Source organism: Ranitomeya imitator, chromosome 3 (genome assembly GCF_032444005.1).
Source record: "Ranitomeya imitator isolate aRanImi1 chromosome 3, aRanImi1.pri, whole genome shotgun sequence".
Taxonomy (NCBI): Eukaryota; Metazoa; Chordata; class Amphibia; order Anura; family Dendrobatidae; genus Ranitomeya; species Ranitomeya imitator.
Genome location: NC_091284.1, coordinates 612,224,883 through 612,237,494, shown reverse-complemented (window position 1 = coordinate 612,237,494; position 12,612 = coordinate 612,224,883). Strand labels below are relative to the sequence as shown.

General features: G+C 41.7%; 1 protein-coding gene across 20 annotated transcripts in view; it reads left to right on the top strand.

The window, feature by feature from the left end:
* The window catches only part of LMO7 (LIM domain 7), a 235,734-nt gene that overhangs the window by 183,971 nt on the left and 39,151 nt on the right, over positions 1-12,612 (top strand). For all 20 annotated transcript variants that reach the window (XM_069758116.1, XM_069758112.1, XM_069758115.1 and 17 more), the window contains 4 exons: positions 5,102-5,219; positions 6,186-6,328; positions 7,119-7,773; positions 8,509-8,652. In XM_069758116.1, the coding sequence (XP_069614217.1) occupies positions 5,102-5,219; positions 6,186-6,328; positions 7,119-7,773; positions 8,509-8,652 (1,060 nt within the window). The remainder of the gene's footprint in view (positions 1-5,101; positions 5,220-6,185; positions 6,329-7,118; positions 7,774-8,508; positions 8,653-12,612) is intronic.

Below are 12,612 nucleotides of genomic sequence, written 5' to 3'. Positions count from 1 at the left end.
GACAGCAGATAGTGAGTGAAGATTTTCAAAGTCTCATCCAGACACAATACTTTTCATTGATCTGGTGTGTTTGAAATAACACCACATTAATTGGTATTTGTCCTGGCAGCAGTTGAGAGATGGTCGTGAAATAGTTTGGGAAATGTAGAACAAGGTCATCAATTTACGAATTTTTTTCCACCATTCTGGCAAACCCTTACCCCATAAAAAATGATCCTTAGATCTAGAATATGCTAATCAAAGGGTAAGATTGCTTCAGTAATGTTTTATTAATTAAAAAAAAACAAAACTTTCTCATTAAAGGGAAGGTGCCATATAAAATACATTTTTCAACAAATTGATTCATTTTTTTTAAATATAATTTTGTTTTTAATGTAATAAAATATCAAAAAAATAATTTAAAAAGTTTGATATTTTATACTTTTAAACACAAGGGGGAGCAGCTGCTGAAATTTACCATGAAAACCTAGCGTATAACCAGCTCACATTATGACTGCTGTAAATGTGGACGGGATCAGCTCACGTGTGTGATATCACTCCCATCTGCCTCTTCTGGGTGTTTGTAAAAGGATAAGAGGATGACGTTTAGCAACACAGTGCGAAGACATTTTGTTGTTGACTGCAAAATGATACTGAGATGTAGACAGGGTCACCAAGGATGTCAGTCGGCGCTGATTCTGTCAGTGCTGCTCCCTGTATCTTACATTCCACGTTTCTAACCCCAGTTTATCACGTGCTATAATAAACCACACCGAGGGTTACATTCCGTGTAGCTAATCACAGCGTGTGGTAGACCCTGTGTATCTAGATACAGGGCTCAGTGTAGTATATTACATGATGGGATTAGATACACTAGTCTAGGCGTATTCATGTATGATGGGATTAGGCAAAGTATGGTGACCCCAATGCAGTATGATACTCCACCCAGCCCTCCATACAGTGTAATGTGCCTACATACAATATCATGGTTGCCACAATGGCCCCCACACAGCCCTCCACGTTGTATAATGGCCGCCACTTGCCCTCCAAACTGTATTATGGCTCCGACACAGTATGATAGACCCACACAAACCTTCACACAGTATAATTGGTGGCGTACAGTATAATCGCCCCTACATAGCCCTTCATAAAGTTTAAAGGCTCCCACATAGCCCTCCAAATATTATAATTTGGACATCTGGTCATCGGCTGCTCCAACAGTAGTCATTTTATAGCGAACAAGAGACTACTATGTAATAGAGAGGGTGCTGTGTTTAACACAAAAAAAAAGCGATGTAAGGAACAGATAGAGGACCTTTCATAATGGGAGAATGCCCAATATGTAACGAGAGGATGGTATGTATTAAGTGACGCTATTATATGTAATACAAGAGGATACTATGTAACTGAGGACAGCGCTATACACAATAAGTGAGCACACTATATACTAAGGGACTGTGCTAAACATATTAAGGCTCTCCATATAGTACAATGCACCCCAACGTCTCTTGTATAGTATAAAGCACCCCCAAAGTCCTCCATGTAGTATAATTTACCCCCAAAGTCCTCTATATAGTATAATGCACTCTCCATAATCCTCCATATAGTATCATGCACTCACCATAATCCTCAATATAGTATCATGCGCTTGCCATAATCCTCCATATAGTGTAATGCAATCGCTGTAGTCTTCTATATAGTGTAATTAATGCAATCGCCGTAGTCTTCCATATAGTGTAATGCTCTCGCCGTAGTCTTCCATACGGTGTAATGCACTCGCCGTAGTCTTCCATACAGTGTAATGCACTCGCCGTAGTCTTCCATATAGTGTAATGCACACCCTTTATAGTCATCTACTGCTTTGGGGTGTATTATGTATGATGGCATTATTTACATAGTCATCTCTGTGGCAGTGCATGCCTCCTTTAGAGCCATTACAGAGACACAGCAGAGCCGTGTCAGTGATCAGAGCACAGCAGAGCCGTGTCAGTGAGCAGAGCACAGCAGCTTGATAATTACTCTGCTGTGCTCTGAACACTGTAGTGACAGCAGTGGGGAGCAGCGATAAACAGCCTGGTAATATGCTGCTGATTACGGCTTACCACCTCTGAGGCCATGTTCACACAGTGCGTTTTTTTCTGCGGAACCGCAGCGTTTTTGCCGCTGCGGTTCCGCAGCTGTTTTCCATGCAGGGTACAGTACACTGTACCCTATGGAAAACAGGAACCACTGTGCACATGATGCGGGAATCGGGGAAAAAAAGCCGCGCTGAATAGCCGCGGTAAAAAAGAAGTACCATGTCACTTCTTTTTTCGGAGCCGCAGCGGTTCTGCACCCATTGACCTCCATTGTGAGGTCAAACCCGCAGTAAAACCCGCAGATGAAAAAAATATCTGCGGGTTTTACTACGGTTTGTGGTGCAGAACCGCTGCAGCAGGAAGTGCGGGGAAGCGGGCGGAAGTGCCTGGGCGGAGTGTGGCTGCCCCCCCGTGCCCCGATCCCGCCCCCCCGTGCTCCAATCCCACCGCCCCGTGCTCCGATGCCCCCCCCCCCCCAGTGCTCCGATGCCCCCCCCCCCCCCCGTGCCTTAATCTCCCCCCCTTATACTTACCCGGCGTCCCGGTGTCCGTCCGGCCGTCTTCTCCCTGGGCGCCGCCATCTTGCAAAATGGCGGGCGCATGCGCAGTGCGCCCGCCGAATCTGCCGGCCGGCAGATTCGTTCCAAAGTACATTTTGATCACTGAGATACATATCTTAGTGATCAAAATAAAAAAAAATAATAAATGAGACCCCCCCCCCTTTGTCACCCCCATAGGTAGGGACAATAAAAAAAAATTAAGATTTTTTTTTTTTCCCACTAAGGTTAGAATAGGGTTAGGGGTAGGGTTAGGGTTAGGGGTACGGTTAGGGGTAGGGTTAGGGTATTTTCAGCCATTTTAACTGCATAGAAAACTGCATAAAAAAAGGATCAAAAAACGCATCAAAAAAGGACCAAAAAAAGGACCTGCGTTTTCTGCCAAGAGCTGCAGTTTTTTAAAAAACAGTCCTGAAAAAAAAAAGGATGGAAATCAGGAACGTGTGAACATACCCTGATACTCTCCTCTCCCTGGCAGCTGCTGTCGCAGCATTCACCGAGCAGTGAGGGTGGTGACATGGGAAAACTGGAGCACGCAGCACAGCTGCAGGCGACAAGAAAATGGCCGAGATGTCCTCCTACAGCTATAACCTGACAAGCCAGTGGGTGCTCTCAGCTCACAGCACAAGGCAGCACAGCACAGTGTAGGAGATATGGTCAGACATCGACCTCAGTCCCTTATTCCCTGGGACTGCTGTATTTGAGGTGTGAAAGTGTTGTTACACACATTAACATTATTAATACAAAAATAAAACTTGCGCAGTCTTCCCTTTAAATGTAACAAGAAACCCACCTAAGGACACTACTTACAGACGTGCCTCTTACTTTTTTTGGAATGTGATTCTTCCTTTTTCTGTTATGCTAAAAGTATAATAAAAATGTCAAACCAGTAAACACATGCAGGGGTTTAGCAATAGTGTAAAGAGCCCTTAAGGTTTTCTAATATTCTGATTGCTTCACTTATACCCTTCTTCAGACGTGATAGAGGCACTGTGTGGCTTTAGTCTTCAGATTTTTCACATTCTAATGTAGTGACAAATCCCTACCAGACTCTCCCAGATTGTCATCAGTCATGTTACTCAGTAATTGTGTGTTCTGTAATCTAATGAGCATCCTGTGCTCCCATAATGTAAGATTTGATCAAGACAAGCGAGTGGCTATTTGTTCTATCTTTTCCGTGGGATTGTTTTATTCCATTCTGTCCTGTGAGCACCAATGTATGTAATGGTAAATTAAAGATGGGACAAGGTTCTTTGTTTTAATGACTGTGTTGACAGTTAGTAGGATTAGTACATATTAAATACATCGTCCATACATGAATGGACACCTACTATTGTTTAGAAGACATGCAGAATTATGATGTCAATCAGTTATAAGATTGACTGACTGCCAGTCGCTCATATGGTCTTTAAGGGTATGTGCACACGTCAGGATTTCTTGCAGAAATTTCCTGACAAACCGGAAATTTCTGCCAGAAATCCGCATGCGTTTTTTTTTGCGCGTTTTTGTGCGTTTTTTTGCGTTTTTTCCCAATGCATAGAATAGCGGGAAAACAGCAAAAAAATCCGCAAAATTAAAAAACATGCTGCTTTTTTTTTACCGTGATGTGTTTTTTTTGCGGAAAAAAACGCATCATGTGCACTAAAATTGCAGAATGCATTCTAAATGATAGGATGCATATCTATGCCTTTTTATGCATTTATAGTGAAAAAAAAGCGCGAACAAACCTGAACGTGTGCACATACCCTTAAAGTTCCTCCTGAGATTTACTTATGAAAAAAGCTTTGTCATGGTGGATCAGAAGCAGACATTTTGTTGTACAAGTTTAACACATAAGTTACTAAACAATGCTGCTTGCTTTACTTGCTTGCTTTTATTGGTTGCCCTTGTTACATATATTTAAAGCTGGTTGTAACATCTTGTATTTGAATATTGTGTTATTGATTACTTTCTACAGAAATAATTGCTGAGGACTAGAACTCGTGTTTTAGGCTACTTTCACACATCCATCGGTACGGGGCCGTCGCAAACCGGCGCAACGTACCGACGAACGTTGTGCTAAATTTAGCACAACATGGGCAGCGGATGCAGTTTTACAACGCATCCGCTGCCCATTGCGATGAGCGGGGAGGAGGGGGCAGAGTTTCGGCCGCGCATGCGCGGTCGAAAATGGCGGACACATCGCACAAAAAAACTTTACATTGTCAAGTCTGTGGGCAAAAAACGCATTCTGCAAGCACATTTGCAGGAACTGTTTTTTGCCCATAGCGACGGATTGCGATGGAGCAAAAAAGACGGAAGTGTCAAAGTAGCCTTACTATTGTGTGGCATAATGGTAAAATATTGATGTAAACCTTTTTGGAAATTAAAGACTAAAATGGTAATTTGTGTATCCAAACAGCTTTTTACTTATTTTCCAAACCAGGTGTATTTTTTGGTTAATTGTATTCAACAGTATGTAAATGTGTTCTTATTTAATTTGTACAGAAGTAAATCACTGGAAAATTGCAATGCTGAGGAACTTCTAAATATACGACAAATTCGTCTGGAAGAATTCCAAAAAGTCAAAGGCCAGTTACAGGAACAAGATCAAAAGTGGCAAGATGTAGGTGTAGCTATTTGTATTTGTTAATAATTATCCTAAAAGTAAATGGAGTTTTCCAGGACTTTAATATTGATAACTAATCCTTAAAGGGTAACTTTTCAGAATAAGCTGTCCTATGTGTGTACATGAAGAATAACATATTTGGTCCTTATATGACGTATCCTACATTTTCACCAGTTTTCTAATTTGTAGGTTCTCTCTTAAATTTAAATTCACTGAGCTGGTTAGAAGTGGCGATCTGAGCCAAACAGAGCCCAACACGCAGAGGCATTCCCTTTCTTCATTCCTTAGCTAACAGAAAAAATGAAGGAGTAACAGTAGCATGGAAGACATTACAAAGCAGTGTAGGTGTGATTCTGCCTCTGACATAAGGATATAAAGCTCAGCACCATCTTTTTGTGAATCCTGACTGTGCCCTCCCTTTGCTTTTCACGACATATCTTCTCTCCATAGAGTAAAATAGTGCATGGTGTATTCAGTATCCTATGTTTGTCTAAACTATTGATTTATTCAAAGTTTGTTGAAAGTACAGTGCCTATTAACATAGGTCAAAAATATCAGATTGATATTTGATTTTAAAGAAGCTGTACCATGCCAGAAGCTGCTCTACTCCCTACATTGTCTCCTGGCTATGAATGTTTCTACTGTACAGGTCAAGATTCTCTCCGCAAGGAGGGTACTTTTGTCATATACTCAGCTTTTGTGCTTTCATAACCTTCATTAGTTTTACTAGGCCATTTTTGCAAGATGGAAACTGCATTTCCCGCGCATCCCCTCACAAACTATTCCTTTTACCAACATTTGCTCTCTTAAGTCGATTTTTTTATGCTGGATGTTTTGCTGTACATGATGGGCTATACGTTGAAAATTAAAAATATTTTATACAGTTCAGTTGCACTGGTTTAACAGTAGCTCTTTCCGTTTTTTTTTTCCCCTACTTATTTTATTTATGTATCTTTAAATAAGGATTTGGCAAAATGGAAAAACCGCAGAAAAAGCTACACATCAGATCTACAAAAGAAAAAGGATGAGCGGGAAGAACTTGAAAAGATTGCGAATGAAGGTCCTGATAGAACATATAAGACATTCAGAGAGATGCGTCAGGAGAGGTGAGACCATTTAAAGCATTTTCTTTTTCAATATAGTAATGCTTGTATGTATTTTCATGTAGTAATTAATCATGTTTTAAAGGCGGTGTGTCTTAGAAAGTTAACCCATAATAAGTGCTTCTGTCAGCTTCAACGCCCCTGAGCTCCTCCAATGTTGGAGGCAAAGCTGCCTCTGCTTGCGTCATCGGATAGTGCATAGTTTGAGTCAACGGCTCCGCCATATACTGTAAGCCTGAATTGTCAATCTTCAAGAGAACCCAGTCTCCTCAAGATGTGTGGTCCTGAAAATAGGAACTTGAGAACCCCTTTTTTTAAATCATTGTTAAATAAAACTGAAAATCAATGACTACTTTTCTCTCACTTATTTCATCTTCACTTATAATATTTTTCCCGGCAGTGTACATGTCCCAAACAGCCATCTTTTAGTTTTTGTCCAAAGCTGCCTTACACAACTTTTGGCCAATGTTGCAAGTTTCTGGCACTTGAATCGGGTCTTTTTTTCTAAATGAAAGTGTGGCATTCGATAACATTTGGAGAGAGTGACTAAAAGGTCACATCTTTCATTCCCATTGCGGATGAACACAATGCATGTTTTAGAAAAGCAAAGAAAGCCAAAATGTGTTTAGCTCCGGAAATGTTCTAAAAATGTGAAATTCCATTTCCTCTAATTTCATTTTCACAATTCCATCGCTAAGGAAATTTATTTGTACAGGGAATTTTTATCAACTGTGACTGGTTTGTTTGTTTAAAACGGTTACCAAGAAAGTCTATTTTTTTGTTTTGTTTTAAGGGAGGAGAGAGAAATTGAGAACCACAATAATGGATATCAAAGGTCAGAAATTCGCCGGATGTATTCATCAAATGATGATGTCTTTGGGGAGCCAGCTATCCCATCCAAGCCAGTTTTAGAAAAGAGTTACACAGTGGATATCCCATATACAAGAACAACGGAAGCTTCTGTGTATGCGACCCAAAATTATTCCTCACACAAGGATGAAAATGATGGCAATTTAATAAATTTTGAAGATGATGAATCGGTTCCTAGTGGTCATACAGAATTTGAGCCCCAGGCAAAGATTCACAGGGATACCACTTTTACAGCGCAACAGTCTCCCAAGGTTGAAAGTGTTGAGATTAGACCAAATACTAAGACAATGTATGGAAAGGAAACTACTGCTGAATTAGATAAACCATATACAAGTAAGAGCACTACTAGTTATTCAGTGAAGAGTTATGCAGTGCAAGGAAAATCCTCACCCTCTGACTCCAGCAGCATGCCATATTCATCAAGTTCCCTGACTACAGAAAGCAAGCCTAGTCGGATTTCATCTTCATTACCAAGAGGATACCAAAAAACAGATGCTTCTCGATTGACATCAGTGATTACTCCAAGACCTTTTGGTTCCCAGATGAAGGGAATTTCCTCATTTACCAAATCATACACAGTAAGGAAATTGTTACATTTGCGCTTTTATTAATGATCAATTAGCATTTTTTACACATTGTCTCTATTTACAATCTTCAAAAGCTCCAAGTTTATCAGTGGCTCAAGCTGTTTGATAAATATCACATTTCTATACACTTTAAACTTTACAAAACCTTTACACCGAATAATGACACAATTTAAGGTATGTTCACACAAGTTGGATTTAGCCCAATTTATTTAAAATCCAGCTACAGTCCACATGCCATGTAAATCTGGTTTCCACAACCTCATTGGCATGCGATGTGAAATAGCTTAACTAATTTTTGGAATGGCTGAAAAAATCTGCTTTAGAAATTGGTAGCATGCTGCATATTTTTGACTATACAAGAAAAAGTCGAGGATTAGCCCTGTTTATTGACAGTGTAGCTTATCCTCAAGCGAGTCTGCAGCACTTGAAACTGCAGTTGAATTTCTTCAACTGAAACTCGGAAAATCATGGCACAATTTTAATCAGAGTTGTGGACATACTGTAACTTAACATTGGTTCTCAAATAGGTATATTCAGCTGTCTGTTACCATTCCTATCTTCCCCATACAGATAAATGCTCATCTTTGCTGATCAGTCATGTGCTCTGTATGGGGGAGAGTGGAGTAAATCGCAGCCAGACATAATTTTTGTGTGTGATATGTTACCGTGTTTGTTTTACAAGTAGATTTTATAGAAACTAAAAGACTAAAAAGTTGTGTTTTCTAGGTGGATGATACACGAAAGTACAATGGTTCAGCAATTGAGTCCCATTTCAACAAGCCAGAGGTGGAGAAACCCAGCAGTACCTTTCATAGTGGGGATGAGGCTGATAATATACAATATGAGAAGAAAAACACCGCGAGCCCCATGGTAATGTGCTCATGGAGCATCACTTGTGCATTGTAATTTGAGCGCACACACACACACACACACACACACACACACACACACACACACACACACACACACACACACACACACACACATATATCTATAATATAACGCTGGGAGCGTCACTCTGTCCGAAGCCTCTATAGACTGCGCAAGCGCAAGCGCCGGCGCAGTCTGGGCCTCACAGAGCGACGCTCCCGGGAGATCGCGGTGTGCGTTCACACTGAACACACACCGCGATCTCCACCGCAGAAGCAGGGACCGCCAGGAGGGTGAGTATCAGCCTATATTCACCTGGCCCCGTTCCATCGCTGAGCGGCGCCATCTTCCCGGTCTTCGGTCTGTGGCCTTCAGTTCAGAGGGCGCGATGACGCGCTTAATGCGCGCCGGCGCCGCCCTCTGACTGAACAGTCACAGCCAGGAGACAGGGAAGATGGCGGCGCTCAGCGATGTAACGCCGGACAGCTGAGTATAGTAAGTGCTGGGGGGGCCTGAGCTGGCGGCGATACCGGCACCTGACCCCCACAGCGCGCCGGTGTCCCCGCCTGCTCAGGCCCCCCAGCACTCAGCGCCGAGCGGGTCAGAGGCAGTATGGGGACGCAGGATGGAGCAGCACATAAGGATGGGGACGCAGGATGGAGCAGCACATAAGGATGGGGACGCAGGATGGAGCAGCACATAAGGATGGGGACGCAGGATGGAGCAGCACATAAGGATGGGGACGCAGGATGGAGCATCACATAAGGATGGGGACGCAGGATGGAGCAGCACATAAGGATGGGGACGCAGGATGGAGCAGCACATAAGGATGGGGACGCAGGATGCAGCAGCACATAAGGATGGGGACGCAGGATGCAGCAGCACATAAGGATGGGGACGCAGGATGCAGCAGCACATAAGGATGGGGACGCAGGATGCAGCAGCGCATGACAGGATGGGGACGCAGGATGCAGCAGCACATAAGGATGGGGACGCAGGATGCAGCAGCGCATGACAGGATGGGGACGCATGATGGAGCAGCGCATGACAGGATGGGGACACAGGATGGGGACGCAGGATGGGAGCAGCGCATCACAGGATGGGAGCAGCGCATCACAGGATGGGGACGCAGAATGGGAGCAGCGCATGACAGGATGGGGACGCAGGATGGGAGCAGCGCATGACAGGAAAGGGAACGCAGGATGGAGCAGCGCATGACAGGATGGGGACGCAGGATGGAGCAGCGCATGACAGGATGGGGACGCAGGATGGAGCAGCGCATGACAGGATGGGGACGCAGGATGGAGCAGCACATACCATGATGGAGGCAATATACCAATATAAATGCTCGCCACCCGGGCGTAGAACGGGTTCAATAGCTAGTATGTATGTGTGTGTGTATATATATATATATATATATATATATATATATATATATATATATATATATATATATATATACCCCTCTAATGCTGCGTTTGTGATACAAATGTAAAGAAAAATGAATAACAAAGTGGTTTAACAAAATCCCATTTACATTATGTGAAATAATTCCGCAGTATGACGCATGTCCGACGTTTTAAAGGGAACCTGTCGCCTAATTCATGCTGTCCAAACTGCAGGCAACATGACTCCGATCCTGGCTGTAATCGTGTAGCCAGGATCTGATTCATGCTGCGCCCCCATTTTGGCAGCATGAATCTGGTGACAAGTTCCATTTTTCTGGCAAAGGTTGTCTGAGTTTGGTTAACTACGAAATATCTCCTAACCCCTTCCCGACATTTTTCATGCACATATGTCATGACTGAAAAGGCGTTCTTGCAACATGACTTACATTAAAGTCCATGGTGATCGTGAGTGTACAGGAGCAGTACGCACACAATCACGGCCTGGAGCACTGATTAACTCACCACCTATCTCCTGTAGCAACAAACAGGTTTTACGCCGGCACTGATTCTGTCTGTGTAACCCACCAGATGCCATGGTGAATAGCAAATGCAACATCCATATGATTGTGAGTGGAAGGGATCTCCCTCTCATCCCATTTTCTTCTCCATTTCACCCCATTTTCTTCCCCGTGATGCGATAGTGGTGCTGATGGTTTCTACAGCAACCTGAGGCCAAACAATGTCATTTTGATGTGCCAGTTTTAGTGGTCTGTTTTGGTCCATCGAGGCTGTATGTCCCTGTAAAACTGACAGGTCTCATTCACTGCAGTACAGGAGTATTGCACTCATTGCACCAACAAAGTGTAGTGTGTTCAAGTTCCATACTGGGACCAAGTTTCCAAGAAAGAATGGGGTCACCTGTGAGGAAATTTTTCTGTTTTGGCACCTCATTGGCTTTGCAAATGCTACAGGGTATCCACAATCTAATCCAGCCAAATTAGTTCTCCGAAAATCAAATGGTTCTTCTTCTCTCTCAAACCCTTTCATATACCCAAACAAGAGTTTCTAACCATATATGGTATATTGCTACTTTAAGGAGTAACTGCAAAATGCATTGTGGTGTTAATTTTCTAATTTAGTTTAATTTTTTTTTAGCAAAAAACTGTAATTTTTTCATTTTTACATTCAACTTTGCATTATTCACTGTGAAGCACGTGAAGGGTTATCAAGCTTCCTGACAGCACCTTTTAGTACTTTAAGGGTGCAGTTTTTAAAATATTATCACTTTGTGGATGTCTCAATATATAGGTCCCTCAGTCACAAATAAAATGAGTTTTTTGTAAATTTTCTTGAAATATGAAAAATTGCTGTTAAACTTTTAAACCCTCTATAAGTCATTTAAGTATGATGTTTAAAAAAAATAGGAATGCAAAGTAAATATAAGGTAAAATTTGTTTTTTTGTGGTTTGACTACCTGTTTTAGTAGCATAAAATTTACCATTTTGAAAAGTGCATCTACATTTTTATAAAATTTCAGACTTTCATAAAAGCAAAAAATATCTAGATGAATGCACTAGCATGAAGTTCAATTAATCATGAAAAAGACATATGATATATTTACACACCATCTTTTAAACTCTGATGAACTCGCCAAGTTTTTCAAACTGAAGGTGTTTCAGGAAAATATACTATTATTTTCTTGTAGTGTCTTCTGTGAATTTCATGGTTCAATTCCAAAGCCTTTTTCAGCTTATTTTTGTCCACGGTGTTTATAGTGTTTTCTTATAGTTTTTGTGATATCTTTTTATATTCTAATTTTCCATTCGTTTTTTCTCACTCTATTGACTAATGAAGAAACTAAAGATATTTTAACCCAAAAACAATGGTAAAGTGCTCCACAATATGTCCAGGCAAATTTTGAGCTTTTCTATTGACTTATAAAGCACAGTGTGTCTTCCAAATGGAAAATACCAGAAGAATAGACATGTCACACTTAACCGCTTGGTGTTTTTAAAACCTGAAGTGGTGAAAGACTTTAAAAATCTGCACATATGCACAGAAAGTTGTTGTTGCCTGGTAATGCGTATGTTGATTTGAGCAGAGCATTTTCTGATAAATTGTTCAGGCGGTGTCCATGGTGGAATCCGTGTGAGAAGATGTTGTGTGCACATACCCTCGGTGTATGTGCACGCAACGTTTTAAGATGGCGGCAGACTTGCAAGGTATTCCTAAGCAAAGCCACTTCAGGAAAAGGCCAGTTCCCCGTTTCCCAGAGTGGCTTCTCTGGTGGTGGTGCTACAGTGGTGGACCGTGTCTTTTTTTTTTTTCTTCTCCCTCACCCATAGTTTGCATTAGAACTAGTTAGCGATTTCTAAGCTGAAGCCGCCCAGAGAATCACAGTACAGACTACATACATTATTGCATTGATCTCTTATATTTGAGAATGGTGTAACTACTTTTACAATTCTATTTGTATTGTGGAATCTAGTGACAGATTTGCTGCAGTTTCATTTATGGTTAGTATCTGGTTTATACTTGTACAAGTTCAAATGGAAACTACCACCAAAGTCTC